The sequence below is a fragment of the Encephalitozoon romaleae genome, chromosome I (genome assembly GCF_000280035.1).
Source record: "Encephalitozoon romaleae SJ-2008 chromosome I, complete sequence".
Classification (NCBI taxonomy): Eukaryota; Fungi; Microsporidia; family Unikaryonidae; genus Encephalitozoon; species Encephalitozoon romaleae.
This window is the reverse complement of record NC_024896.1, coordinates 118,211-146,158: the sequence shown is the minus strand read 5'-3', so window position 1 is coordinate 146,158 and position 27,948 is coordinate 118,211. Positions and strand designations below refer to the sequence as shown.

Here is a 27,948-nt window from a genome sequence, read left to right as displayed (position 1 = left end):
TCTCCTTTTCTTCGCTGTCTCGAGTATTGCTACTCCCATTTTCCCCCACCGTTTCACAGAATCTCCTCTGTATATCTTCGTGTCTACAAAGAATCTGTCTGCATCAGGGCTCCTTAGAAGTTTTGAAACTTCTGATATGTCATGTACCTCCTTCTGCTTACAAATCTCTTCTACACTCCTTCCTTTCCACCTCTCTTCCCTTCCCTTATCTAATTCTTCCTGATCTTCTTAGGGTCCTTCTTCCACCGAAGTACTCTTTTGTGGATATTGTAGAAATGCACACTTCCTTGTTTATCACATGGTTCTTTTGAACTGGTTGCCCCCTCTCTTCCAGAACAGGCTTCTTCCATCATTCTTCTTTCACTTCTCTTTTCCTTCTTTCTTACACCCCTTCTTCCCTTCCTTCTTCTCTCTCCTCCTTTTCTTTTACTACTACCCCCCTCAAGACCTTCTAGGACTTCAAACTCACATCCTGATTCCTTCGACTCCATTCTCTTCTTTTCTTCTTCCATCCTTCTCTCTTCAGACTCCATCTTTTGAACCTCTTTTCCAATCTTTTCTGCATATTCTTCATTACAATCATTGTCTTTTATTAATACTTGTTTAATCAGCATCCCTGCCGCTCTTATCCCGTATCTATTATATGTCTTCACTAATACAGAATGATTTATATAGTGTATTAGAGGGAATACTTCCTTCTTAATCTTTCCTCCCCCGTAGCTCAACACTCTCAAGTACATGATCGTCGTGATAATCCTTTTGTCTTCTTCTCTTTCCCAAAAGTACTTGAACACCTCACACACTATCTCCTGTGCTTTGAGTATCTCATCCTTCTTCCACCTAGTTTGTAGACTCTCGCCATATTTCCTGATATCCTCTAATACCATCATTTCTTCCTTCTTCTCTTTTTCATTCATATTCCTGTCCTCTTTTAGACTCTTAATCTTCGAGCACACATTTTTAACAACCTCTCTTCCAAACCCTTCCAGCAGGTCACAATTATCTTGATATATCTTCATCATCAGGTCGGTGAACTTCGGTTTCCTTTTCGTCTTCTCTCTCTTGTACATCTCAACACCACTCAGACGCCCCCGTTTTTCTACAAAGAACTGCTCTACCAAATTCATGATCCAATTACTGTTATTAGGTGGAAACACACACACCATCGTATTCCAAGCCGAACACGGAATCCGATTAATCACATCCTCTGCATACTCTATTTCACTTTTCTCTATACTATGGTACTCAGACACCGGTGTCACCACAACCTTGTCATTGTGGAATATCATTGGAATTAAGATTTTTGTATCAAAGGCTGCAGCTTTCTCAAGTGCTTTCTTTATTCTTTCTCTTCTATAGAGAACACTCGAGGAATGATCCACTCCACCTATCGCACCCCTCTCCTCACTTGAAGAACTACACAACACATAGCTATATAGGAATATACCCCACATCCTCATTATGAAAATCATGCTTCCACATTTAATCCTTTATACCTCCTTATTCCTTTAATTCCATCTAGTCTACTACACTCCTGTATATCATCTCTTCAAGGGGTAATACATCCCCTCTAATTCACATTCCTTGTAAGCCTCATTCCAATATCCATATCCTTCATTCATCATCCTATCTACAAATACTATCCATACACCACACAAGTCAATCAAGAACATAAGCCCATCTGCATCCCATCCCATGTACAACCAAGATCAACACAAAGACTCAACTCCTCCAAAAGATCTCAACCCACCCCACTTCGTAAACACCAACATCATGCTGAGCCACCTTCCAACAAGAGCAGATCCAATCTCCGTAGCTCTCATCTCCTTCTACTCCAAGAACTTTGGCATTCACGTCACACAGGACACAACAGAGAATACCCAGTAGCTTGCCAACAACAGGAGCCTTGTCTTCCTCCTATGCCTAAAGTTCAAACACTTGCCACAATCTCGGTAGGCTTCTCTTATCATTGGAAGTGGTGGCCAGAAGCTACATCTCCCATCAATAAACTATTCACATCCAAAGCCTTAATCCACCCAGCACATTCCTAAAGGTATCCCCATACTCCTTTTTGAACAATCACATCCATCAATCTTCAGACCCCATCTTTCCTCACCCAACCCAATTGGAATCCATCTCCAAAGTAGGATATTGTCCTTCACATACTACAACTTGCTCCTCTCCTTAACCCAACAACTACATAAGCAAGCACCTGCATAGTCCCCACATGAACTCAAAGATTCTTTTCCTCCTCTCATTCTCATTCTTTACAAAGATCCTTGCAGGGTCTGCTGGTAAGGACATTGAAGGAAGTATCAATAAAGGCATCAATAAAGCTAAAGAAACTTTTGGATCGGGTGAAGAGGGTAATAACCCTTTCACAGGTAGTAGCTCCAATGAGAGTGATGACGAATAAAGGACTGAAACAATAGGAGTAGAGGAAGAACTACAATGGTTGTCTTCCTTATAATACAATAAAGTCCGTGCCATAAAAATAAATCTTCTCTAAATCTACAGAGTATTCAGTTTATTTCTTATTCCGAAGAGCAAAGTCCTAGGAGAATCTCATCTCTTATCTCTCTCATCCTTCTTCTCCATTCAATCTCGTCTCGTACCTTCTCAATACTTAGGTTGCTTCCCGAATGCTTAATCCCATCAAGGAACCCAACCACCTTCTCCACCATCGAGTCTCTGCTTACATATCGGAGTGACATGATGATGATGTTATATAGCATCACATTCTTATGGACCATCGAATACAGCTCTGCTCCATGCTCTACAACATATTCAACCATCTTATCACGGAACCTCCCTCCTCTGCAGATTATCGCTATCACAACTCCAATGTCCTCCACATTCAACCTCGGCAGAGTCTTCACAATCAACTCAAAGTTCTCATCCCTCTTTATCCCGCTGAATCCACTCATAACCTCTCTCCGTGCCCCAGGCGTCTCTCCCTTCCTATACTTCTCCAGAAGATACTCAATGTTATCATCAACAACTCCTTTGTATACAATCCATCGAAACTCTCCAAGCTCTTCCCCTTCCTCAATATGCCGTCTCCATAACTCACCCACCTTTCTCATTGCAGACTCACTTCCCACTTCAATCCCTACAGACAACACATACTTGTCCATACTAATCTTTTCAACAGATCCACCCATAGAAGAAACATCAACCTCATTCACTCTTTCTTCAATCAGCTCGAGAACTCGTCTGTCTATTGCTGAAACAATCTCGGCATCATCATAGAACACACTCTTGATCCGGAGTAGCTTCTCAAGAACACTCCTTCCAACACTGTATGTCGACGTGTAGTACACTCCTATCTTCCGAAGTCCTTCTGTAATCCCTCCATAAAGTCCAAACCCTAGCCCAAATACATCCTCAATTATGTTCACCCTGTCCACATTGCTCAGGCCCTCCATCCTTTCTTCAAGCCTTCTTAATCCAGCCTCACAGTATTCAACCCTGTAGAACCCCCCATACGAACTATTCACCTTGTATACATCTCCTCTCCTTGCAACCAGAACCTCCTTTTCCCCAACCTCAATCCTCTCCTCCATTCCTCCTTCCCACCATATCACAACAGGTACAATCCATAGGCTATCATCACTCCCCCCTAACATAGAGTATCTTCTCTGGCACAGAACGAGCCCCTCTCCTCTCTCACAAACACTTATAACAGGATATCCGGCCTGGGAAATCCATCCCTCAACCATCGACGAAATGTCCCTTCCATACGACTCTCCAATCGCTCGCCACAGGCTCCCTGCATTCCCATTCCCATACATGTGTTCCTTGATATATCGTCGGATCCCATCCATAAATACAGACTCCCCAACATACCTTTCAATCATTCTAATAATGCTTGCCCCCTTGCTGTAGCTTATCGTATCAAAAATCTCTCCCACCTCCCCTCCAGAAGAAACCTCCATTCGAATCTTGTGGCTCTTTCCAAGCCCATCATCCACCATCCCCCGTATCACATTCCATTGCACAAACTCTCCCTCAACATCCCAATCAACATACTCTCTTCCAACATTCTCCATCCCCTTGAATGAAATCCATGTCGCAAACCCCTCATTCAGCCACAGGTCGTCCCACCACGTCATCGTCACAAGGTTCCCAAACCACATGTGCCCTAGCTCGTGGCATACTGTCTCGGCTATGTTCTTCTTGTCCTCCACACTACTCTTCCCATCCACAACCAGGAGACTCTCCTTTCGGAACGTAATCAGCCCCCAGTTCTCCATCGCACCACTTCCAAAGTTCGGAATCCCAACCATGTCCACCTTCGCCGTAGACTTCGAAGGAAACTCGTATTCAATCCCAAAATACTCGGAAAAATAGTCAAGGCATCTCTTTGCAACCTCTAGTCCATATCTCCCCCATGACGCCTCTTCCTTCCCCTGCCCATACACTCGAAGCCTTACCCCAGACTTACTCCAGCCCTCAATATATTCAAGCTCTCCGATCACAAATGCAAAAGGTATGTAGACATCTTGCTTGTCTTTTCAAAATACTCAATCGCCCTGTCTCCATACTCCTTTCGAGACGATCCCACCGCAGGGCTGTTCGATAGAACAACAAGGTTTGCCGGTGCATCAAGAGAAATGCTGAACGTTGCTTTCATGTCAGGCTGGTCAAAGCATGGAAACACCCTTCTTGCATCTGTTGGTTCAAAGTGTGTGCTGTAGATCTTCGAGTCTCCTCCACTCTTGTAGAATCCTACCAACCCAGAGTTGTAGTCCCCACAGAATTCCGCTACAATATACCCTTCTCCCTTCGGTATCCTAGATGGAAATCGGAGCCGTACAACCTCATACTCCTTTTCATAATCCCCAACAACTACCTCTCCGTCGATCCTCTTGTCTCCAACAACAATCCCTGCATCCCATATCTCAAGCTCCTTTGCATTCATCACAATCTCATCTACAGGCTCAGAAATGTCCACCTGGATCCCCACACTCCCACAGAACCCTGCATCCATCACCTTCACATGCAAGTCGTAATGCGAGGGGACAACAACCCTACTCAGTTTCAGGGGCCCAGAACCATTCTTGTCCTCCATATTCTTGCTCTCAATCATGGGCATTATCATACCAATCATTAATTCAACCCATCTCATAGCTTTTGTTTTCACTCCCCATTAATACCTTCCATAATAAATATTCCCATGTTTGCCTTAATTGTTGCTCTTGCTAGAAACAAAGGGATAGGAAGAGCCAACAGGCTACCTTGGTCCCGCCCCCTAAGGACAGACATGTCTTGGTTCAGAACCCTTTCCCAGAGCATTCCGCTCATCACCTCCCATCACATAGATCTTCTTCCTTCTCCATCCAATGCCGTGGTCATGGGAAGGAAGACATGGGAATCCATCCCTCCCAAGTTCAGGCCTCTCCCAAACCGCATGAACATTGTTCTATCGAGAAGGCCAGGTGCCAAGACAGAGAACGCGTTCTTCATCCCGACCTTTGAAGACCTCAGCCACCTAGACATTCCTCCATCTTCAATGATATTCGTGATAGGAGGACATGACATTTACAACCTTGCAATTCAAAACGGTAAGGCTCAGATTATGTTTGTCACCGAGGTCTTCGAGTCTCCTGACTGTGATGTATTCTTCCCCCATGTAGACTGGGAATCTTATGAAAAAAGAGACATTACATACGAGGTTTCAAGACTCATTGACCAAAACCTTGCAGATGCCTTTTACAACACAGAAGCAAATGCCTTCACAGAAAATGGAACAACTTTCAAGATGTTTATTTATATTAAACCTGGATCTCTATAATCGGCTGCCCTGTCCTAATATAATCCCCATATTAAACATCCATATGTCCCAGGAATCAAAGCATGCAGAATATCAGTATCTTGATCTGGTGCAGCATATACTGGAAAACGGAGTCAAAAGGGCAGACAGGACAGGGACAGGAACACTGTCAGTGTTTGGGGCAACCATGAGGTTCTCTCTTGAGGACAACACATTCCCTTTGCTGACCACGAAGAGAGTCTTTTACAAAGGCGTTGTCGAAGAGCTGTTGTTCTTTCTTCGAGGCCAAACAGACTCAAAGATCCTTGAGGAAAAGGGCATCAGGATCTGGGAAAAGAACGGGTCGAAGCAATTCCTTCAGTCGATAGGGATAGACAGGGAGGAGGGAGATCTTGGACCGATATACGGATTCCAGTGGAGGCACTTTGGGGCAGAGTATCGAACATCAGGCTCAAGCTACGAAGGCAAAGGAGTGGATCAAATCAAGGATGTGATCGATACCATCAAGAAGAACCCTAACAGTAGAAGAATGGTTGTATGTGCATGGAATCCCACAGCACTAGGGGAGATGGCCCTTCCTCCCTGCCATGTGCTCTTCCAGTTCAATGTGATGGACGGAAAGCTAAACTGTGCAATGTACCAAAGGTCTGGAGACATGGGATTGGGGGTTCCCTTCAACATAGCCTCGTACTCTCTACTAACAATAATAGTGGCGCATTTGACTGGGCTTCAGCCTGGGGAATTTGTTCACTTCTTGGGGGATACCCACATATACCTGGACCATGTCGATTCCCTAAGGTTACAGCTCCAAAGGGCCCCTCGGCCTTTCCCAAAACTTTTTGTCAATCCAAAGGAGAAGAGGGGGAAGGTGGAGGACTTCCAGTACGAAGACTTTTCACTTGTAGGATATGATCCACACCCTCCAATCAAGATGGATATGAGTGTCTGAAAGCAGGGTTTCCCTCCAAAGGTATTTAACTTTGTAGAGGGGGGAAAGTATGGAGTCTTCAAAAGAAAAAGGGTTCTGGACAGGATCTATGGAAACATCTGATCCAGAGCTTCATGCTCTTATCAATGGGGAGACTGAGAGGCAGAAGAAGACAATAAACTTAATAGCAAGCGAGAACTATGTACACCAGAGTGTGATGGAAGCCAACGGGTCCATACTCACCAATAAGTATTCTGAAGGTAGAGTGGGAGAAAGATATTATGGGGGTACACACTGGATAGACCGGATTGAGGCCCTTTGCCAGAAAAGAGCACTTGAGCTGTTTTCATTGGATCCAGATGTTTGGGGTGTCAATGTACAAGCATACTCCGGAAGTCCTGCAAACTTTGCTGTGTACACGGGGCTTGTTCCTCCTGGGGGGAAGATCATGGGCCTTGACTTGCCGTCTGGAGGGCATCTTACACACGGGTATAAGACAAGGACCAGGAAGATATCTGCTACAAGTGTGTACTTCGACTCGAGGTCTTACAAGATAGGTAGTGATGGACTTATAGACTACTCAGGTCTTGAGGAGTCTTTCATGGAGTTTCTGCCCCATCTTCTGATCTGTGGATACAGTGCATATTCGAGGGATATTGACTACAAAAGACTTTCGATGATAGCAAATAAGAACAACGCCTTTCTGTTTGGGGACATTTCCCACATCTCTCCCTTGATTGCTTCTGGACTGATGGAGAGCCCGTTTAAGTATTGTGATGTGGTTATGACAACAACGCATAAGGGGCTGAGAGGGCCTAGAGGAGCTCTCATCTTCTACAGAAGGAGTGTGAGAAAGGGGGAGGAGGTTGTGGATCTGGAGACAAAGATCAACTTTGCAGTGTTTCCTATGCTTCAGGGGGGACCTCACAACCATACGATTGCAGGGATTGCTTCCATGCTTCTACATGCAAAGTCGCCTTCGTTTGTGGAGTACGCGAGGCGGGTTGTGGAGAACTCGAAGACATTGTGTAACCATCTTTTGTCTCTAGGATATAAGGTCCCGACAGGAGGTACAGACAACCACATGTTTCTAGTGGATCTCAGGGGTAAGGGGGTGGATGGGAGCATTGTGGAGCACATGTGTGATGCACTGGAGATTAGCGTGAACAGGAACACTGTTGTTGGAGACACCAGTCCTTTGAACCCATCTGGAATACGTGTGGGTACATATGCAGTGACTGCCCGAGGGTTTGGGGCTGACGAGATGAAGGAAGTTGGAGACATAATCAACAGCATTGTATGCCTCTGCAGAGAGGTGTCTATGGGGAAGAGGATGTCGAAGGCAGAGGTTGAGAAGGTGACATCCAGCGAGGAGTTCGCGGGCAACAGCCTGGCCGTGGACATAAAAAGAAGAATATCTAGTCTTGTAGATGCACATCCCATCTACCAGTAGTTTATTAAAGCAGCTTTCCTATGAACATTTCCACCCAATAAAACGGCCGATCACCCTCAGATCCACAATTAATGAAAGAAATATCCCATTGGGTGATCTGTAGAAGGCTGCTTTCAATGGTGAAGCCTGTATCCATAGCAGAGGTATTGGTCATGATCGCATTAGCCCTATGCATCTTCCTTGGAAAGTGGCTTGATGTGGCCTCAATCAAGGAGCGAGGCATCATCATCAATGGCCTTAGAAGTACTAAGGAAGTAAGTGATGGAAATGTGCCTTCCATGTGTAGTGGTGCAGTAACCTTCTTCATATTCAGAACACTCTCCTCTGTGTTCATAGAATCGAAGGGAATTCTCTTCTCAGTAATAACAAACAGAATTGTTGAGGATATGACCTCCCATGTCTTCCGACTTGCAATACATTCTGCACACTCCTGTGAGAAAAAGCCGACAAGCCTTAATAGAGTTGTGGAGAGAGGGAATAAGAAGATCTGCAAGGTTCTTGGAAAGGTCCTCACCATTGGAGTCCCTACATTCTACAACCTCATCCTTCTTTTCAAAGAGATCCATATGATGTTCGGGTTTAGATATCTCTTCCCGGTTCTTCTTACTGTTATTGCCTATACAGTGTATACCCATGTGACTCTGAGGATCCGCTCCTTGTATAGGAAGAGGATCAACGATGCAGATAACCTGGCTTCCAGGAGAATCCACGAGTGCATCGCAAACATCGATCTTGTCAAGGCATGCTGCTGCGAAGAGATGGAAGAGTCCAGGCTTGCAGCAATCATGAGGATTATGTGGAGCCTGAAGCTCTCTGACAAGAAGTGTGTGGGGTTAATAAACTTCGGGCAGAGAACGTTGTTCACAGTTCTCTTTGTTCATGTTGTTTTCAAGGGAAGCACAGATGCAGCAGCCTCCCGAATGGCAATTGGAGATCTCACCACGCTCTTTTCGTTTGTGCTCTCCATTGACGGCTCCATGTGGACACTAGGAACCATTGCAAGGGATATAGGGTCCTGGATGACAGACTGTACGGATCTTCTTACCCTTTGCGACGAGCTGGAAAGAGTTGCAGCAGAGAGCTGCGAGACAGCCACCCAGGATGCTGTGAAGGACGAAGGATCCTTGTGTCTGTCCAGACACACCAAGTCCTTGGGCAGGACACCTGTGTCCATCGAGGTTGCACTTGGCGGAGAAGCAGCGGCCATTGAGTTCGAGAATGTTGGGTTTTCGTATCCACAATCTGTCGATGTGCTCAAAGGCCTGTCTTTCCGGATCATGAGGGGAGAGCGTGTTGGAATAATCGGAAGGTCTGGAAGTGGAAAGAGCACCATCTTGAGGTTGATTCTGATGCTCCACGGCCACACGGGGACGATCCGAGTCGATGGGACTGAGATCAGAAAGATATCGCCCAAGGCGCTCAGGAGGACGATTGGCTGCATTCTTCAGGACACCCTTTTCTTCGATGAAAGCATCCTCTACAATGTAAGGTATGGGAACCCAAGTGGCCGAATGGATGAAATCCTGAAGGGATGCATGGACGCCGGTCTATGGGAGGTGATCAGCAAGAAAGGGCTTGACTCTCGGATGAAGGACCTCAGTGGGGGAGAAGCGCAGATGGTCTGCATTGCAAGATGCCTAGCCAAGGACTGTGAGGTGATGCTGCTTGACGAGGCCACGTCGAAGCTGGACGGATGTGCCGAGAAGAGGGTTTTTGAGCTGCTGATGGGTCTTGAAGGCAAGACGATTGTTATGATACTCCATAACCTTTGGATGACCGAGTATATGGACAAGATTATTGTTGTTGACGGAGGGAAGGTTCTGGAGGTTGGAAGGCACTCTGAACTGATGGAGGCGGGAGGGATGTACTGGAGAATGAAGACGATGGGATGATGGGTCATTCCCTATATAAGGGATTGCAAAGGACAAACCCCTGATGATAGAGACTGAAGTTTACAAGGACCTAGAGGAGATACAATGGGAGATTGACAGGAAGTATGAGGAGTTTTCAAAGAAGGATTTTGAGTGCAAGCTAGACCATCACAAGATGATCAAGCCGTTGCTTATAAGGAGAGACCAGGCGATTGCAAAGATGGATTCTGGAAGCTACTGGGGACGTGTGTTGGACAGGTACGAGATTGGAGAAATGATACTTCCCAGGGACTCAAGCAACTTGATCAACACGGGATGGATGAGATCTCTGTCTGTTGACTATCTTGATGGATATGCATACAGGGTTGAGATGGAGGTGAATGAGAATGAGTTTGTGGCAAACAAGACCCTGATGAAGAAGGCGTATCTTCTGGAGGGGGATGTGGAGAGAAGTGGAGTAAGGTGGAAAGGGAACCGAAAGTGCCCTGTGTTTGAGTTTTTCGACACAGACACTGTAGACCTTGATATCTTTGACATCCTATATGAGGTTTATGTCAACTCTGCCTCCTACTTCCTGAGGTCCACTTGAGAATCTCCAGGTATAATTAATTAAAATATCTTATATTGAACCTACCTTACACAAACAAATGTTGTCTCAAGGGGAAATATTAAGAAATCCATCTAGAACAAGACTTCAGAAGCCTCCAAAAAATACATCAGAAAATAAAGGATGGTGGTATAAGGTTACTATATTCCTAACATGCCTGATTCCAAATTTCATGCTTAGATGCTTTGGAATGGCAACTCCCGAAGTACAGCATGCATGGAGAGAAAAGGTGGCTTTGTGCATTTGCATATTCTTCTGCTGGGTTGTCTTGGCTTTTATTACATATGGAATGAACACAATTATTTGTAAAGGAAATACTCAATATGTTGCATCTAGGTTGAAGAGAGATGGATTCGACGGAAATATTGTCATAGCAAACGGGGGAATATATTATACAGATGATGAATATGCATTTGGAGAAAACCACACACATGTATTTGAAAAGAATAGTAACGCATGCAAGCTTGCGTTTGGAAGACAGTTGGTAAGCGGGACTGAGGACATTGATGAGCTAGAAAGAATAAATGACATTTATTGGGACTGGGGGGACATAATGAGAAAGGGAATGATAGTTGTTGGCAATAAGGTTTATGATCCTTCACACTGTTCTGAATCTTTATTTGAAGAATTTAATAACAAATATGCTGGGACAGAAGGAAAGCCTGATTTTGACATAGATGAGTGGAGATGTTATCAGGATACGTTTTATGCTGGAAAGGTTGCCACGAAGACTCCTGGATGTCTTCTTGCCGATACGGTATTCTGGATCACAACTATTTCTATCTTTGGGCTAATTATCACGAAGTTTTCGCTAGGGTTTTTCTACTCTTGGTATGCCAAGAGGATGCCTCGGGCCGGGCCTAATATAACGCCTTGTATATTGTTAGTTACATGTTATAGTGAAGGAAAGGATGGAATAAAAAATACTTTGGATAGTCTTTGTAAGCAAGACTATGGATATGATTACAAGATGATTGTAGTAATATGCGATGGGGAAATAATTGGATCTGGAAATGAGATGAGCACACCAGATATAGTTCTGAGTTTGTCTGATGTCGACAGAAATGCGGAGCCCAAGAGTTATATATCTCTTACTCATGGAGCCAAGCGTCACAACCGAGCTAAAGTCTATGCTGGATATTACCATGTAAAGGAGGAAATAAAGAGCACACGGCATAGATGCTGGCCATGCTTTGGAAGGCAGGAGGACACCACTGAAGTTAGGAATTACAAGACAAGGATCCTTATAATCAATAAATGTGGGAATCCTGAAGAGACATTCAAGGCTGGGAACAGAGGAAAAAGAGACAGCCAGGTGATTCTGATGTCATTTTTTTCGAGGCTGATTTATGGAGACAGGATGACTGAGCTAGATTTTGAAATATACCAGAAGATGAAGCTTCTAATGCCGCATATGGATCCTGAGGACTTTGAGTGTATATTGATGGTTGATGCAGACACAATTGTGAAGCCTGATGCTCTTTCTATCATGGTAAATGTTTTTGAAACCGACCAGAAGGTTATTGGGATATGTGGAGAAACGATGATCTTGAATAAGTTTGAGAGTTGGGTCACCATGATACAGGTTTTTGAGTACTATATCAGCCACCACCTCAACAAGGCATTTGAGTCAGTATTTGGTGGTGTTACATGTCTTCCTGGATGTTTCTGTATGTACAGAATAAAGATAGTTACAAATCAGCAGGGACAGCTGCTGTCGGGGCCATCTAAGTCTCGTATTGGGGCACAGAGGTTTAATAATGTAAAGTCTATTCTAAGCTCGTCTCTGGAAAAGAGTCTCTGCCTTCCTATTCTTGCAAATCCTGCAATTATAAATGCTTATTCTGTTCTTGAGGCAAAGACTTTACACCAAAAGAATCTTTTACATCTGGGAGAAGATAGGTATTTAACGACTCTATTGCTAAAAAACTTTTACAGAAGAAAACTTGTGTTTATTCCAGCAGCCAAGTGTGAGACATATGTTCCCGGGGAATTTGGAGTTCTTCTCAGCCAAAGAAGAAGATGGATCAACTCAACCATACACAATTTATTTGAGCTTGTCCAGGTCAACAACCTATGCGGGGCCTTTTGTTTTTCCATGCAACTTGTTGTGGTAATGGAGTTGTTTGGGACGCTGGTATTGCCAGCTGCCATCATCTTTACATTTGTTATGATTGCGGTGTCAATACTGATTGAGCCTGCTTGGGTTCCTTTGATTATGCTTGTTGGTATTTTTGGTTTACCTGCCATACTGATACTAATTACGACAATGGAAGTCCAATATGTATTCTGGTGCTTGATCTATATATTGTCCATCCCTATCTGGAACCTTGTCCTCCCCACATATGCTTTCTGGCATTTTGATGACTTCACATGGGGTGACACCAGAAAGGTTGATGGGGAAAAAGGAGAGGATGAGGATGGTGTGTTTGATCACACAAAGGTCAAAATGCGAGAGCTTGGGGAGTTTCTTAATGAAGCAAATAAATGATTAGATTCTGCTTGAATGCCAAGGTTCTGGACAGTAGTGGGGCAGAAAGGCTTTAATGATGTTCATTATTTTGTGTACAGATCAGCTCTAAATCGTCTATTATTATTCCATGGGCACCTGCTTCTTTCAGGATGCTTATGATGTTTTTGTCGTTGATTTCATCGCCATATACAAATGTCTTTAGGTCGAATGACTTGAAAATCTTAACAATATCTATTGGGTTTATAGCCATGCAACTCCAGTCCAAAACAACTCCATCAAGCCCCAACTTTGTACAGAAGTATAGTGCATCATACAACGTGTTTGTATATGGATTCCCTTCGCCACCTTTTGCCTCGGTCAGCATGAAGATGTTGAAATTAGGAAGCCTCAGCTTCACCATTAAGAGAATGTACGGATGGAATGATGAAAAAATCACCCTTTGCTTCCTACTTCTTTGGACCATTTCCACAACTTTCTCAACAACTCTCTCTGCAGGAACTAGATCCTTCAGTTTATATCTTCCTTCTTCAGATGGAAGAGGGTATTTTATTTCTATATTGACTCCATGTTCATCATCAATTTGTTCCAGAAATCTTGAAAGTGTACAAGGAAGGCTATGATTCTCCTCGTCCTGATTTCCTACAAGATGAAGAAATTCTTTGAGTGTTATCTCGTTTATTCCTATGCGAGATGCACCAGATTGAATTACGAAATCATGAAAAATCACAGGGACCTCATCTCTTGTGAGTTGTACATCCATTTCAACCCACTTCAGTCCTCTTCTGTATGCCTCCTTGAATGAAGAGACTGTATTCTCCATCATCCTTGTTGACGGGTGCCCATTCGTCCCACACCCTCGATGCCCTATGATTTTCATATCTTCATGGATTTGACTTATACTTTGGTCAGTGCGAACACAATGGGCTTCCATTTCAATTTCCTCCATGACCCCTTCATAGTCTATTTTGAGAGAAACTAATGTTTTTGAAGGTAGCTCCAGGTCCGAAACAACAAAGCTTTTTCCCGAGACCATTCCCTTTGGACTCCACGCTTCAACGTTAACGGAAAATGGTTCTCTATGGCCAACCTCCTTGCTATACTCAACCATTAGAAAGCTTTCAGGATATATTTCAGTTCTGGCTTCCATTTCGACCATATGCTTCTTCAAGGTTACCCGGATGTGCATTTGCCTATATGCCCTGGTGCTCTTCACAACCAGGCAGAAGATCATTGGCGCAAGGATCCTTTTGTTTCTTTCTAATCTATGGACTTTTATTTTCCGGAACTCCTCTTCCACGGTTGTGGAGTTTTCTATCAGCTTGTTTTTGAAGAAGAATTCTGGATTGCTCCAGTCAATTTGTTTCATCCAAGAAACGGAAGAGGAGTAAACAGTGCCAAAATAAGAATGGAGCGTAAACAAATAGAGTTGTTTATTTTGGGAATATTAGCTTGACATATACCAGAACCAGTAATACTATAGAAAGGATTATTATTCCAATGGCCAGCCTGGGCTTTGTAATTTTAAGTATTTCTCCAATAAGCTTCGAGCTTTTCAGGAGGTGCCCTCTGGTGATTCCAATTTTGCGTTGGATATCCACAAGCCTCTCGTTCTGTAGAGTTATTTCCCCGAGTATTACCTTTAGCTCCTTCTCTGCAAAGCTGCTTGCATCCACCATTTCTTTGAGCTTTTCGTCCATTATTCATAAAGAATGATGCATATTTAAAAGTGTGATGTTTCAGGTGTTCCGGAGTTCTTTATTGTTTACGACATTATAAAGGTCATATGATTATTTGTTTATATGACGCAAAAAGGTATAGGTGTATCGAATCTTCCGAATGTGAAATACCGAAGCTTTTGTAAAGCAGGTATAGACTTCAACATAATGCTGGTTGGCTCAAACGGCCTGGGAAAGACATCCTTCATCAACCAAATGCTTGGAGACTCTGTTCTATCCTCTGATCCTTTTCTGAAGCCTGATGATGAGCAGCAGAGCAATGACTCCACTAAAGTATCCGATAAAGACGGTTGCGAGGAGCAGGAAGACAAGTATTTCCATAGGAACTCTCTTATTAATATCCAGATATCCAAGTTCTTTGTGATGGAGAAAGACTTCCAAACAAGAATTACTATAGCTGAGATAGATGGAGTAGGTGACAATGTTTGCAACCATGAATGCTGGGTTCCGATTGTTGACTTGATTCAGGATAATTTCAAAGATTATTTGGAGCAAGAGAGAAGGAATGTCAGGCCTCTGATAAAGGATAAGAGATTCCATGTATGTCTTTACTTCTTAGAGCCAAATCCATCGCATGTGAAGTTGGTAGACATAAAGACGATGAAGGAGATATCGAAGATGTGCAATTTAATTCCGGTTGTTGGGAAGAGTGATCTTCTGAGTGACATTGAGAGACAGGAGTGCAGCAATAGGATTGCAGAAGCCTTGTACAGGGAGAGTATCGATGTCTTCCATTTAGATGTACCTGACAAGGAGAGGATCGGCAAATCTGAGTACCCCTTTTTTGTTATTGCAAAAAGCACGATCCCCGAGGATAATAACGGCTGCAGCAGAGAATACCCATGGGGAACAATGATCCTCGAGAAGGTGGTAAGTAACGACTTTTATCTTTTGGTCGACATCTTAATAGCAAAGAACCTTATAAAGCTTGTTGAGGCGACGGAAATATTCTATGACGATTACAAAACTAAAGAGATTGGCCGATCCATAACAAACAAGTCAGGAGCCCTCGGGGAAGATGACAAGAGATTAACAAGGGAAATTCAGAAGAAAATCAAAGAAGACGAAAAGACCATTGCAGAGATAAGGCAAAAGTTGATAGAGAAAAAAAAGTACTACGAATCAAAGTTGCTTGAGATTTCAGTCAGTCATGAAAACGAAAAATAAACTTTCCTTATTGGCCGCCATATTTTACTGCATACGAAAATACTTTAATCGTTACGGTTGCTCCTGCTAGAATCCCATTTTCTTCTCCTATTATCCTTCCCGAATTCCTGCTTCTTTCCATTTTGCCTGGAGGCCCACTTGTTGTTAGTCTTCCTACCGTGCAGTCTCTGTTTTTCCTTAAAAGCTCCAGGCTTTCCCCTTTCGGCTCTTTGATCTTTTCTAAACTTGGACTTCTTGCGGTCTGTTTCCTCTTTCTTTTTTTCGACCTCCTCTCTAGGCAGAAATCTCTTTTTCGGAATAAACTTATCTACATATGAAAGTAAGGTCTCCCCCCTCTTCAAAGTACCAGACGGATTTTCTAGCCTGATCGTTGCATGGACATCGTCTAATCTTCCTAGAATTTCGTCCACCTTTCCTATCACTCTTGAGGACAAATCCAAAACGGGAGAGTTTGGATATGGAATGTCTTTTGCCATCAGTTTTACCACCGGTTGCCCTTGACACATATATAAAACCTTTCCTAGCTCCATTGTTTCTGTTGACTTCTGTACTTTCTTATTTTTGAAATTCTTGGCCATTACTCAAGGGAGTGTTTTTCATGTGATAAGCTTTTATTTTTCCTAGGTAAGGCATCCTGCACATGCCCTGCAAAAGCCATCCAGACGGAAGGGTGAGCCTTAGATAGAATCCGAGTGTCTATCAGAACACCCTGGCATAACCTTCCTGATGAACCTCTTCTTCTCTATGTTTAGAAAGAATAAGACGATGACCCCTTAAATGGAATGCCCCTCATTTTACTTTGCTCTTGGATCTCTATTTATGCTTGGTATTTCTCACTCGAGCTGTTACCTGGCACTCCACATAGTCTCGTCCACGTCTCTCTTAATATTTCTGCACTCGAGAGAAAGGGTTCGGAACATTGACTTTGGCATGAGGATTATTAGACATGATGATTTTGTCATTCTTTTTGGATGCCTACTTCTCGAAAGCCTTTTTGTGCCGAAGTCGGCAGGGTACTTTGGAGGTCGAGTCCTTAAAGCCGTTGCAGCCTGCGGATTGGTCTTTTCGATCACATTTTTCTTCGTCACTTTAAGGCATATGCCAGATAACAAAACTGGAGGAAGGAGGATACAAAGGAGCGGGCCCTATAGATTCGTCCGGCACCCATTGTACTCCTCATTGATACTTTATTGGGCATCTTGCACTATATACCTTTCCTGCTTTGTCTCTCTTGCAATATTTCTTTGGTTTGTAAGCAGTAGAATCATCCCGAGAATAAAAGAATGTGAAAGAGAGATGGTTTCTACCTCTTCAGAGTACATGGAATATAGAAAGGCAGTCTGGTCTGGAATCCCAATGTACAGATAGTCCGAATTAAATGTCCTTTCTAAACAAATACAACTTGAAACTCCTGGCATTTAAAGAAATGAGCTTATGAAACAATGGGCCTTTTAAGGTTGTTCTTTAATGCATTGGTTGCACATGTTTCTAGAGATAAGATGAGTGAGTGTGAACCCGCAGATGCTCCCAGTGGGGATATGGCCATTCCAACAAACTTGAACAGAGAGATTTTGTATGAAAGCTTTATATCCATAAACTCTTTGGTTTTTATTTGCGAAATGAACCAGTTCACCGACGAGCTTATGGAGGAGTTTGTGAAGAAAACCGTGTTTGTTGCAAAGGAGCTTCTAGTTGAAAATCCTTCTGCATTCAACCAATTCAACAATTACCTTACCAAGGTTGATGGTGTTGGAAGGGATCTAAAAGATGCATTAGAGCTTCGGAACAAATATTTTAACAATGATAGATCGATGATAGGAAGAGAACTGTCTGCACAGAAGTACAAAGAACTTAGGTCCAGAGCAAACGGACGGTTACCAAGGCTGTATTATGAGGACAAGGATGAAGAGTATCTCCAAATGATGAAAAGACTCATGAGTGCTAAGCATGGAGACGATGGGATACATAAAGCGATCAATAGGGAAATGGCAGAGTTTTATGGTGAGAAGACCGAGATCTCAAAGACCCTTGTGCTTGACTCTAGAATCAGTCTTAGCATTGGAGGATCGATATTTGCTCCGGGGATTTTTGCAAATCTAATCCGGAGCCTGAGTATTCCAAACATATCAGAGATAATCAACCGGGCAGTTCCTAGGCTTATTGCTCCATGTGAAGATCTTATATCCAAGATGCATCTGAAGTCATCTACAGAAAGAAGGTCTCTTGTGCTAGACTTTCTCTATGGATGCCTGAAGAGGAAAAATGGCCCGTTCAAAGAGAAGATAGACAAAGCCTTTGAGGAGAGGACAAAGATACTAGATATTTACTTAAAAGGAGACCCAAAGGCACAGAAAAAGCTCCAAATACTTGATAAGTTTCAAGAAGACGAAATCAATAAGTTGTTATTTGTATTTAAGAACATTAAGGATGATGACCTGGCCTTAAGAATAGACAGGGCTGTGGTTGAAGCATATATAGATTTCCTTGAAAATAACCAAGTGTCTGCGAAGGAGAACCTATATGGCTTGTTTATGAAATAAACCAGCATATCATCTGTGTTTGTGAAAGAAGAGTTTAATTAGTATCTACTTTGCAGTCTTCAGTAAATTCTTCTCTTCTTATCGCTGTCTTTTCTAAGGACTTCATAGTCCAAGTTAAGTAGTGCCGAGGATGAGGGAGGAACCTTGATGAGGTTTTCCCCATCTGGTATTGATAGTGGCTTTGAATTGACCATTGCAGCTATGTCAGATAGATACTGTCTTGGCGGAGGAGGGACAAAATGCCTTCCTACCTTTGTCTGAAGAGCAAGCTTAACATCATTTGTAATGATATGCACCCTGTCCGCATGTTTTGCAAATAGCAATGCGTCTTCTAGAACATCTGTAGTATACTTATAGGCGAATTCCAACAGCTGTATAATGACCTTTGGCTCACATTCCTCTATTCCTAGGGACCTAAGGATTACAGATATGACTTTTGCATCCCGCGGCGCCAAGTTCTCCCCGGATGCCATTTAGGGACTAGATTGAGTGTCGATTTCTAAAACAGCAGGGTATATAAAACAAATACTTGTTTAGGCTCTAAGTTTGGTCATGATACCATCTTTGAAAAGAATGGTATTGAACATAAGCGACTCAAAGAGAAACTTCGGGGATCACCAAAAGCGCTTAGACCATAACATTTACATAGCCACCAAGGACAGCAAGAAGATTGGGGCATATCTGTTAGAGCCTGAAGGAGATAGAATCCCAGAGGGGTTCATCGTTGCCCTCCATGGGAAGGGATGTTCTAGAGAAGATTATGTATCTTCTTCTAAAGTCGACATTCTGGTGAGCAAGGGGTACTGTGTTCTCATTCCGGACTATCGTGGGTTTGCAGACTCTGAGGGAGAATTCGATGTCTCCATGGTCAACTTGGATGTTATGGCATGCTTTGAATATCTTATCTCAAGATTTAACGCCGAAGAGGTTCACATGGTTGGGCACTCGTTAGGAACAGGGATAATGGCGGAATATTGCGGGTACATAGAGAAGAATAGTTTAGGCACAAGATATCGTCCACAAAAGATGTTCATGATCTCGGCATTTACATCAATTACTGATGTAGCCATGGAAAGTGTTGCTTGCAGGATCATCAGCTTTCTGTTTCCTTGGATAAAAGAGAAGCTTTCAAAAGAAATGGGATACGATACATTAAAGAATATGGAGCATGTAAATGGCGAGGATATTTTCCTATACCACGGGATGAAGGATGACATCATTCCCTATCACCATTCCATTATGTTATCGAAGAAGTATGGAGCCAAGGTCAGGCTTAGCGACCATGGCCATGGAAATATTCTTAGAGATGAGGAGTTATGGAATGATATTCATTTGAATATTTCCGGTAGTTCTTATAAAAGTAAAATGTGATTGCTCTATCGCCTATTTCCTCTAGATGCTAGGCTTTCTCTTGTGTAAAAACATTAAAAATCAAAGTCCTTATGGAGATGGAGAGGATAAACATAATTGGAGATTGCCTAGAAGCTGTTTATCATGAGATATCTGAGAAGAGGATCAGCGTGCCACTGGGTAGAATTAAGGAAGTTATTGGAGAAAAGACAAAGCCTTCTGATTATGAAATTGTCAAGAATGTGGCTAAAGGTGGATATGGAGAGGTTTTTCTTGTGAGGAAAGGAAAGATCTATGCCATGAAGAGGGTCTCCAAGGAATTGGTTCTTAGACAGCCACACACTGCTCTGTTCATGGCTGAAAAAGAAGCAATGGTTGATTGCATTGGTAGCGAATGGCTTGTTTGTGCTCATATGACCATGCAAGATGAAGAGTATCTCTATTACCTGATGGATTTCATTCCTGGAGGAGACTTCATGGGGTTACTATCTAAGGAGGATGTCTTGGAAGAGGATTGGGTAAGATTCTATGCGGCAGAAATTGTTGCAGCACTTGACGAGCTCCATAAGTTAGGATGGATACATAGAGACCTAAAGCCGGATAACATACTTATTGGGAGTGATGGGCACGTGAAGCTGGCAGACTTTGGTAGCTGTATTAAGATGAAGGATGGGAAGGCAAGGTCATCTATTACGGTTGGAACGCCTGACTATGTTTCTCCTGATGTCTTGTGCTCTGTAAATGAGGAATGCGAGTACGGGGAGGATGTAGATTTCTGGACGCTTGGGGTTATAATTTACGAGATGGTGTATGGAACAACGCCTTTCTACTCTGATACCTTGATGGAGACATATCGAAAAATAACAAAAGCAGAGTTTGGATTTCCTTTCAAGGTATCTCCAGAGCTTACAAGCCTGATTGAGAGTTTGATAACAACAAAGGATAAAAGGATCAAGATTGAGGACATAAAGAGCCATAGGTTTTTTGAGGGGATAGACTGGAATAGGCTTAAGGAGCTTAGTCCTCCTTTTGTTCCTGAGATAAGTGGGGATTCTGACACATCTCATTTTGTGGATACTCAATTTGATCCTGAGAGGAGGAATCTGGATGTGAAGGGGAATTACATGCCGTTTGTAGGGTTTACCTTTGATCCGGGGTTTGTATCCAAGTTTTACGGTATGATGGAAAAAGCAGATTCTACTTGCAGCAGGAAGGATTCCAAAATCAGGGAGCATGAAGAGGCCCATAAGAATCTTTTAACCAAGATTTCTGAGAATAAGGGGATTCTTGAGTCACAGAAACAGGAATTGATGGGAATGAAGATGGAGCTTGAAAGCACTAGGAAGGAGCTGGAAGACTCAAAGAACGAAGTTCAACACCGCCAAAAAGAGCTCAAGGATGTTTTATCACAGTTGCTGTTTGAAAAAGAAGAGCTGGAAGATGCCAAAGGTGAGCTTGAAAGGTATAAAACCTGGCTGAAGGATGTCACTGAGGAGGTAAACAACAAAGCCCTTCTCTCGGAAGAATATTCTATTGCAGAGAAAGAGTCCATGAACATTTCCAAGTTTTCTGCTTCCACAGAGAGGTTAGAGAAGAGAGCCCTGTTTAAGGAGCTCTCTTTAGCGATTCACGCAGCTGGGAAGGAGGTTGAAGAAATCATGAGTATATTCCAAGGCTTCCAGGAGTCCATGAATAATCTATCTGTGGAAAATAAAGGCCTGAAGTCTGAGGTTGAAATTTGCAAAGAGAAGTTCCAAGAAGTCCTTAGAATAAAGGCAATGGTTGAATATGAAAATAAAAGCCTCAGTGAAAAGCTTAGGTCCGAAGGGTTAGATAGCTTAAAAAGGCAACTTAGGCTAAAAACCGCTGAAGTTAAGGAGTACGAGCAGAAGCTTAATCAAGAGATACTCTTCAGAAAAAGCATGGAGGAGGAGCTAAGCTTCCTGAAGAAGGAAAGATCAAAAGTTCATAGAGTAGCCGTAAAGCAGTCCTTTTCATGCCATTTAGTCAATGGGGGATCTATAGTTGTAAAGATAGAAGAAGACCGCCTCTGGGTAGGAGATGAAGCCCATCACATCTCCAGCGTCTATGTCGGAGAATTGAGGCCTAATGAGCTTCATCATCTTCCACAGAAAAAGATACCAATGACGCTAAGGATTGTTTTTATGAATGAGGAGGTTAAAAGTGTGAGCTCGGCTGGGAGAAGAAGCCTGAAGTCTCTTGAAGAGGATCTCAATACAGAAATAGCCATCAAAGAAGGAATAGAAAAGATTAGAGCTTTACTTCAAGGCAAAACACTTGAAGAGGCCAACATGCAGCTTGAAGGGTCGAACAGGAAGATAAGTCAACTAAAAGCAGAGATTGAGAGAAGTAGGAAAAGCACAATTGTAGAGAACATTCCAGAAGACCCTGTCAAGATTTACGAGTTTAATAACCACCTGTTTGCTGTTAAAACGCTGCCCCAAGGATCTCTTTGTGACTTTTGCAATGAAGTTTTGTATGGGCTTGTCGATCAAGGTTTTGAGTGCAGAGACTGCAAAATGATTGTACATAGGTCTTGTTATGTCCTTGGGGACATTTCCTGTGAGCTTTATTCTGCACTGAAATCAGGGAAGACATACTATGTCACAATGAGAACGATTGAGGAAAAGGAAAAGCTTTTGAGTATAACTAAAGGATATTGAATTTCAAAAAATCGAAAAATTAAAGAGCTCTGTGGAATAGAAGTTTCTATTTTATAAACATCATTCTAAGCACGAGCCCATGTTGTTTGCCTTTCTATTCAGTTTACTCTGTATCTTTTTTAGTTCTTCTTCAACATATTTGCTAAGTGAGATATTGTTCTTCGTGTCAATCCACTCATAGCTTCTGTATATGTCAAACTTCCTGGGCCCTGTTATTGGGGAAGAAGTCCATATCTGCATTGATGCTGGCTGCTTATTGAACATATATTCCCCAACATTCTCGACCTTGACCTGAAGATTATCACCTTTGTAGTCTGCGTATCCGTCATACAGCTCATTTTCCAAGTGTTCAGATAGATTTGCCAGTGCTTCATCTGCAAGCCTATGGTAAAGTGGCTTTGTGATTCCTTCTCTTAACGCTTGTCTGTGGAGCATTTAGAGGGGTTGGTATTGCACTTTATCTTGCATGGCGTTTCCTTAATAATTAAACACTACAAGCCTGCAGGCCCCGGAATCAGAATAATATCCAATAGATATGCACCTTCCAGACACCTCAACCTTGCTTATCAAGGAAGAAGCAGAAAATAATGTTCGGATAAACTGTCCGCTCGACAGATTATATATCTTTACCTCTCTCTTTGTTCCAACTATTAGAAGATCTTCGACAACCGCCTGTGCTGTTATGTGTCCGTTCTCTTCTATTTTGTACACAAGAGCATTTTCTAAAACATCCCACTTGCACAAAATCCCGTCTGCACCAGAACTAAGCAGATAACGTCCATTGCCAACAAATTTGAGCCAAATCACCAATGAACGATGGATCTTGTACGAACACAGCAGCCTTCCATCAAGGGCTGAAATATGGACGCTGGAATCAAGGCTCCCGGAAGCTACATAGCTTGGCGAGAGTGAGACAGAGTAGACTCTAAGAGAATGCGATTTAAAATACCTTAGAAGTTTTCCTTTTCTATAGTCCCATAGGGCCACACTTCCATCGTAGGACCCACTCACAAGATAGCTCTCGTCCATGTCCATGCATCTGACACTCATTGTATGCCCCTTGAGTACATTAAGACATGTCCCTCTAAAGTTCCAGACTCTTATTTCAGAATCTCTGCTTCCGGTTGCAATGTAGTCCTCATATATTTTCAGAGACCTGACAACAGACTTATGCCCGACAAGGACACAAAGTGTACATCCTGTCCACAAATCCCAGATCCGAGCTGTCTTATCTGTACTTCCGCTCACAAGATATTTGCTGTTGAACATAAAAGTCCACACTCCCCCCTTGTGCCCGATAAATGTCCTTATAAGCCTCCCGTTCATTCCAAATATCTTTATGGTCTGGTCGTCCGAAGAGCATATTATCCTGTCCCGATCTATCTGCATAAACGTGAGGTCAGACTGGTTTGTCTCAAAATCAATGCTCCTTTCATTCTTAGAACGAGATATGTTCCTCATCAGTGTATATTTATTCTTAATCTCTTCAATGTATCCGGCAATACTTGAATGCCTTCCAGATGTAAAGAATCTCCACAATGAGAAGTCATTTCTTAGCTTTATATAAAGGAGAGAATTACATCCCATTAGCCTCTTTATATGCTTCACACTCAGATGGGCAATGAGCCTTGGAATCAATTCTTGAGGAAGGTTCAAAACACCATATCGATTCTTATCTGGCTTTGCCTTCTCTTTGTTGTTCATTACACCTCAAGGGCTCATCTAGGAGAATCTGAATTTTGCAAGTTCATCTAAAAGGATGGGAAAGGGTATAGGGATACCACAGTGTTTTTATTATTATTGGAGAATACCAATCCTGCAGCTTGTACATATATCGCCATTGGCGTTGTTGATGAAGCATAATAGGCATGTTTTTGCGTCAGGTCTTATTTCAAGAGCGTCATGGCAGAACACACCCTCAGGAAGCTCATAATCATCTTCAGGATCTGTCTCCTCAATCGCCTTTTCGATAACTTTACTATTTCCACCTTCCTTCTTGAGCAATAAAGCCAACTCCTTTGCTTGCTTTAGGTTTCCATTCTTTCTAAACACCATGATGGCTGTGGATGAGGCTAGAATATGATGTTCCTTTTCAAGTGGAAGTTCGGAAAAGTACTTGGCCATCATAATATTCTTTAAGGGAGACTCGGTCTTCCTTCTTATTCTCTCAACACCCAGACCCGAGAGATAAGATCCAATCTTTCTTCTTTCTTCTACAAAAGCTTCACCGGCATTGTTGCCACAAATATAGGTCGCAATCTTCACAATCCCTGCCCGGAAGGCCTCAATTGCCTTTCCAAACTTTCCTTCTGTCGTCAGAGATAGCCCTTTTTCTATTATCCTGCCTAAATCCTCAGAGGTCTCATAATGGCTATTCTCATCCAGGGATTTCTCGTCGACAGGAAGATTCTTGGCTTTATGCTCTTCTTTCATCTCAGGTAGGTTCGGAAATACTTCATCTTCTGATAAAGAATGGGCTTTGCCATGCCCATCTTCCTCCCACAAAACTTCTTTTGAGGCTGGTAATTTAGATTCAAGAGAATCAGATGCTTCCAATTCTGTGTGGCTGCATTCTTCATCCTCAGAACTCATCCCCCTCCTCTCGTTTCCGTCTTCATACCTACTAATCAGTCCAATCTTTCCGAAGTACTCTACATCCTCCAAGTACATCATGATCATGTTTTTTGTTACAGAATCCACCTTATCTACAAGCCTCTTGACCTTCTCATCATTCTTCGAGCATACATAAAGCATAAACAGCATGTTCCATTCCTTTATGCTTTCAAGGCACTTTTCTGCTATGTCTACTCTACACTCTCTAATGGCTGCATCCGCAAGCCTTCTGTTCATGTCTGCGTCTCCTTCCTGCATGCAATACTCCATACACTCATCTAGCCTCATATCACTAAGGCATAGCTCAAATCGCTGCTTACCGTCCTTAATGTATGGAAGAGCCAGTGCTCCTTTCTTCTGCTTGACAAGATACGAAAGAGGGGCAAGCCCTGGCATCATCCCTTCTTCAATCAGAGAGGTAACGTCTCCTCCTGTAAGAACGGCCTTCTTGAATCTTATCTCCGTGAAATCCACATCAGTGCATTCAATCCCATCGTCAGACAAGAAGTAAACAGTCTTTCCTCCTTCAAGAGCAAATGGAACTATTGGCTTCTCAACACTCTTCAATACACCCGAGTCTTCAAATGCATATTTGAGGTGTCTATAGGTTGCATAGATGAAGATATCTTCACAGAAAAACCCATCGACAACAGAAACTATCTCATTAACACTGTTTACAGGATTCAAGTCGAGGTCATAAATCAGAATGTCATTACTCCCAATAAACGATATTCTGTCACTGGAACAAGCCACCTTTACTGGGTTGAAGGGAACACTAAATGATCTTTCTTCCCCTTCAACAAAGCACATAGCAACGCTTCTTCCATTAACCAAGAAAAAGAACTCGTCATTCCCTCTAAACAACCTCCCCTTAGAAGAAGAAAGAAGGCTTCTGCTTCTTGAATCCAGACCTCCCCTGTAAGTCCCATCCCCATTCCTTATAATTAGCTCCACATCTCCATTTGAGTTTCTAAACAACACACCTTCCCCAGCTTCCCCCAAAATGACCCTTCCTTCCTTGAGAACATCAAACCTACCGCAATACTGGACAAGAAGATAAGGTCTTTTGGAACAAATAGAAATCATATCTTTTTTTAGCTTGAAAAGTATCTTTTCAGTTTTGAAATCACTGAAGTAAATCTTGGAGTCCTTCAAATAAAAGAAGCCTTCATCGTCTACACAGACAATCTTGGGTTCGGAATAAAGATACACTTCAAATCCGGAATCATGGCCTGCTGCATATAAGTTCCCCTTGTTAGCTACACACCAATACCTCCCTTCTGTGCGGCACTCAATGGACTTCCTGCTCTCTGTATTATATATCGAAAATAGCCCATCTTCGCCAGAGCTCAATATATACTTTCTATCACACAAAAGACCTGTCACAGGCCCTTGATGGTTGTACATGACTTCTTTTTCCCAAACAGACGTTTCAGTCCACTCCCAGCATTTGATGTCTCTATCGTCTCCTCCGCTGACGAAAATCTCATCCTTGACTGCTATTGAATTGATTCCCCTGTCATGCCCGTCTACAATCTGCTTTACAACTATGTCGGGCAATAATGAATTCTTTTTGTTTCCCTCCTTTAATCCCTTGCAATCCCAGATCCTTATGGATTGATCCAGAGACCCGCTCACAATAGACTCCTCTCCTAGAAATCTGGCTGCCATAACATAGTGGCAATGCCCTCGGGCTGTTGCAAGGAGCTTTCCTGTTAGCATATTCCACACCATTATTGTTTGGTCATCAGATGCACTAAGAATCCACGGCTTTGTTGGATGAAAGTCCAACGACCTAACAAAGTCCTCGTGCCCCTTCAGCTTGTTTGTAATTCTCCTTTCAGTGTAGCTCCACACCCTTATGATCTTATCATCTCCCCCGCTCACAAAGAAGTCTCCTCGGGGGTGAAATAACACAGCCCTTACAGACCCGTCATGGTCAAGAAATTCATGGATGCAAACACCCATCTGATAATCCCATGCCCTTATAGATCCACTATGGTGGCCAGAGATCACCACTGGTTTGTTTGGATGAAAGCTGAGACTCTTTACCCTTGACGTCTCCTTCTCCATGATCCTTTTGATCTCTTTCGCTGTCATAAGCCCTTCCTGTGTTTATTTTTTGAAATATTTTCCTTGGACCTGAAAAAAGACAAGATGTGCAGACAATTCCAACAAGTTTTAATCACATAAATCGCTTGGATCCTTCTTGTTTGTGTTATGCATCATCTTCTCAACAACCTCCCTGGCCTCTGGATCTAGCATGCTTATATCGGCATGCTTATCCTCAGCTAGTTTCTGAACATCAACGCTTTCAGACCCTACTAACAAACTGTCCCACCATTCGTTTCTTTTTTTTGTTATATTGATATCAACTGAATCTCCATCAATTACCCACCACAAGCTGGAGGAATCCACCTCGTGAAGGAACTCTCCATCCATTATTACTTCTTCCTGCATCTTCATAAGTACTTTCTTTCCTACAACGCTGATCTTTACCGAGTTGCTGTCAGCACCTTCGGCCATTGGAAATCGGATGTTGATTTCGTTTAGCTCCTGATCCCAGGTGTACTTTGCTTCTAAAGGCATTTTTGTCGGGGTTGCCGTGAGGAAAATTTTGCTTTAGAAATCTCGTCAGAAGATAAGAAAAGTGAGGATTCCAAAAAGACGATTTCACACATAACCAACTCCCATGGATTAAAGTATTTATTCAGGAAATTCGAAAGTCAGGTTTTTAATTCAAAAAAGAA

The 27,948-nt window shown here is 42.7% G+C and overlaps 21 protein-coding genes across 21 annotated transcripts; 11 read left to right on the top strand and 10 right to left on the bottom strand.

Moving 5' to 3' along the window:
* Nucleotides 1-209: 209 nt before the first annotated feature.
* EROM_011310 (hypothetical protein) lies at nt 210-1,472 on the bottom strand (the record flags this gene model as incomplete). The annotated part of the gene is made up of 1 exon (XM_009265697.1): nt 210-1,472. One exon carries the CDS (start codon nt 1,470-1,472, stop codon nt 210-212), a length of 1,263 nt encoding a protein of 420 aa, XP_009263972.1.
* A 1,062-nt stretch (nt 1,473-2,534) lies between these two features.
* EROM_011300 (glutamyl aminopeptidase) lies at nt 2,535-4,289 on the bottom strand (the record flags this gene model as incomplete). Its single annotated transcript, XM_009265696.1, has 1 exon — nt 2,535-4,289. One exon carries the CDS (start codon nt 4,287-4,289, stop codon nt 2,535-2,537), a length of 1,755 nt encoding a protein of 584 aa, XP_009263971.1.
* Nucleotides 4,290-4,477: 188 nt separating this feature from the next.
* Nucleotides 4,478-5,131, bottom strand: EROM_011290 (aminopeptidase N; the record flags this gene model as incomplete). The annotated part of the gene is made up of 1 exon (XM_009265695.1): nt 4,478-5,131. The coding sequence occupies one exon, from the start codon at nt 5,129-5,131 to the stop codon at nt 4,478-4,480; it is 654 nt and encodes a 217-aa protein (XP_009263970.1).
* Nucleotides 5,132-5,179: 48 nt separating this feature from the next.
* EROM_011280 (dihydrofolate reductase) lies at nt 5,180-5,797 on the top strand (the record flags this gene model as incomplete). Its single annotated transcript, XM_009265694.1, has 1 exon — nt 5,180-5,797. One exon carries the CDS (start codon nt 5,180-5,182, stop codon nt 5,795-5,797), a length of 618 nt encoding a protein of 205 aa, XP_009263969.1.
* Nucleotides 5,798-5,840: 43 nt separating this feature from the next.
* EROM_011270 (thymidylate synthase) lies at nt 5,841-6,725 on the top strand (the record flags this gene model as incomplete). Its single annotated transcript, XM_009265693.1, has 1 exon — nt 5,841-6,725. One exon carries the CDS (start codon nt 5,841-5,843, stop codon nt 6,723-6,725), a length of 885 nt encoding a protein of 294 aa, XP_009263968.1.
* Nucleotides 6,726-6,774: 49 nt separating this feature from the next.
* On the top strand, nt 6,775-8,157 carry EROM_011260 (serine-glycine hydroxymethyltransferase; the record flags this gene model as incomplete). Its single annotated transcript, XM_009265692.1, has 1 exon — nt 6,775-8,157. The coding sequence occupies one exon, from the start codon at nt 6,775-6,777 to the stop codon at nt 8,155-8,157; it is 1,383 nt and encodes a 460-aa protein (XP_009263967.1).
* A 71-nt stretch (nt 8,158-8,228) lies between these two features.
* On the top strand, nt 8,229-10,049 carry EROM_011250 (ATM1 mitochondrial ABC transporter; the record flags this gene model as incomplete). Its single annotated transcript, XM_009265691.1, has 1 exon — nt 8,229-10,049. One exon carries the CDS (start codon nt 8,229-8,231, stop codon nt 10,047-10,049), a length of 1,821 nt encoding a protein of 606 aa, XP_009263966.1.
* Nucleotides 10,050-10,092: 43 nt separating this feature from the next.
* On the top strand, nt 10,093-10,617 carry EROM_011240 (hypothetical protein; the record flags this gene model as incomplete). Its single annotated transcript, XM_009265690.1, has 1 exon — nt 10,093-10,617. The coding sequence occupies one exon, from the start codon at nt 10,093-10,095 to the stop codon at nt 10,615-10,617; it is 525 nt and encodes a 174-aa protein (XP_009263965.1).
* A 58-nt stretch (nt 10,618-10,675) lies between these two features.
* EROM_011230 (chitin synthase 1) lies at nt 10,676-13,126 on the top strand (the record flags this gene model as incomplete). Its single annotated transcript, XM_009265689.1, has 1 exon — nt 10,676-13,126. The coding sequence occupies one exon, from the start codon at nt 10,676-10,678 to the stop codon at nt 13,124-13,126; it is 2,451 nt and encodes an 816-aa protein (XP_009263964.1).
* Nucleotides 13,127-13,178: 52 nt separating this feature from the next.
* EROM_011220 (glycerophosphoryldiester phosphodiesterase) lies at nt 13,179-14,474 on the bottom strand (the record flags this gene model as incomplete). Its single annotated transcript, XM_009265688.1, has 1 exon — nt 13,179-14,474. One exon carries the CDS (start codon nt 14,472-14,474, stop codon nt 13,179-13,181), a length of 1,296 nt encoding a protein of 431 aa, XP_009263963.1.
* Nucleotides 14,475-14,907: 433 nt separating this feature from the next.
* Nucleotides 14,908-16,011, top strand: EROM_011210 (Cdc3-like septin; the record flags this gene model as incomplete). The annotated part of the gene is made up of 1 exon (XM_009265687.1): nt 14,908-16,011. The coding sequence occupies one exon, from the start codon at nt 14,908-14,910 to the stop codon at nt 16,009-16,011; it is 1,104 nt and encodes a 367-aa protein (XP_009263962.1).
* Nucleotides 16,012-16,055: 44 nt separating this feature from the next.
* EROM_011200 (snoRNP Gar1 nucleolar protein) lies at nt 16,056-16,589 on the bottom strand (the record flags this gene model as incomplete). The annotated part of the gene is made up of 1 exon (XM_009265686.1): nt 16,056-16,589. The coding sequence occupies one exon, from the start codon at nt 16,587-16,589 to the stop codon at nt 16,056-16,058; it is 534 nt and encodes a 177-aa protein (XP_009263961.1).
* A 199-nt stretch (nt 16,590-16,788) lies between these two features.
* On the top strand, nt 16,789-17,379 carry EROM_011190 (putative protein-S-isoprenylcysteine methyltransferase; the record flags this gene model as incomplete). Its single annotated transcript, XM_009265685.1, has 1 exon — nt 16,789-17,379. One exon carries the CDS (start codon nt 16,789-16,791, stop codon nt 17,377-17,379), a length of 591 nt encoding a protein of 196 aa, XP_009263960.1.
* Nucleotides 17,380-17,453: 74 nt separating this feature from the next.
* Nucleotides 17,454-18,551, top strand: EROM_011180 (hypothetical protein; the record flags this gene model as incomplete). The annotated part of the gene is made up of 1 exon (XM_009265684.1): nt 17,454-18,551. The coding sequence occupies one exon, from the start codon at nt 17,454-17,456 to the stop codon at nt 18,549-18,551; it is 1,098 nt and encodes a 365-aa protein (XP_009263959.1).
* A 59-nt stretch (nt 18,552-18,610) lies between these two features.
* EROM_011170 (transcription initiation factor TFIID subunit TAF9) lies at nt 18,611-19,024 on the bottom strand (the record flags this gene model as incomplete). The annotated part of the gene is made up of 1 exon (XM_009265683.1): nt 18,611-19,024. The coding sequence occupies one exon, from the start codon at nt 19,022-19,024 to the stop codon at nt 18,611-18,613; it is 414 nt and encodes a 137-aa protein (XP_009263958.1).
* Nucleotides 19,025-19,103: 79 nt separating this feature from the next.
* EROM_011160 (hypothetical protein) lies at nt 19,104-19,922 on the top strand (the record flags this gene model as incomplete). Its single annotated transcript, XM_009265682.1, has 1 exon — nt 19,104-19,922. The coding sequence occupies one exon, from the start codon at nt 19,104-19,106 to the stop codon at nt 19,920-19,922; it is 819 nt and encodes a 272-aa protein (XP_009263957.1).
* Nucleotides 19,923-19,993: 71 nt separating this feature from the next.
* On the top strand, nt 19,994-22,585 carry EROM_011150 (rho-associated coiled-coil containing protein kinase; the record flags this gene model as incomplete). The annotated part of the gene is made up of 1 exon (XM_009265681.1): nt 19,994-22,585. One exon carries the CDS (start codon nt 19,994-19,996, stop codon nt 22,583-22,585), a length of 2,592 nt encoding a protein of 863 aa, XP_009263956.1.
* A 60-nt stretch (nt 22,586-22,645) lies between these two features.
* EROM_011140 (frataxin) lies at nt 22,646-23,020 on the bottom strand (the record flags this gene model as incomplete). Its single annotated transcript, XM_009265680.1, has 1 exon — nt 22,646-23,020. One exon carries the CDS (start codon nt 23,018-23,020, stop codon nt 22,646-22,648), a length of 375 nt encoding a protein of 124 aa, XP_009263955.1.
* A 42-nt stretch (nt 23,021-23,062) lies between these two features.
* EROM_011130 (WD40 repeat-containing protein) lies at nt 23,063-24,289 on the bottom strand (the record flags this gene model as incomplete). The annotated part of the gene is made up of 1 exon (XM_009265679.1): nt 23,063-24,289. One exon carries the CDS (start codon nt 24,287-24,289, stop codon nt 23,063-23,065), a length of 1,227 nt encoding a protein of 408 aa, XP_009263954.1.
* Nucleotides 24,290-24,382: 93 nt separating this feature from the next.
* Nucleotides 24,383-27,298, bottom strand: EROM_011120 (WD40 repeat-containing coatomer complex protein; the record flags this gene model as incomplete). The annotated part of the gene is made up of 1 exon (XM_009265678.1): nt 24,383-27,298. One exon carries the CDS (start codon nt 27,296-27,298, stop codon nt 24,383-24,385), a length of 2,916 nt encoding a protein of 971 aa, XP_009263953.1.
* An 81-nt stretch (nt 27,299-27,379) lies between these two features.
* EROM_011110 (nuclear movement protein) lies at nt 27,380-27,787 on the bottom strand (the record flags this gene model as incomplete). The annotated part of the gene is made up of 1 exon (XM_009265677.1): nt 27,380-27,787. One exon carries the CDS (start codon nt 27,785-27,787, stop codon nt 27,380-27,382), a length of 408 nt encoding a protein of 135 aa, XP_009263952.1.
* Between the last annotated feature and the right edge of the window lie 161 nt (nt 27,788-27,948).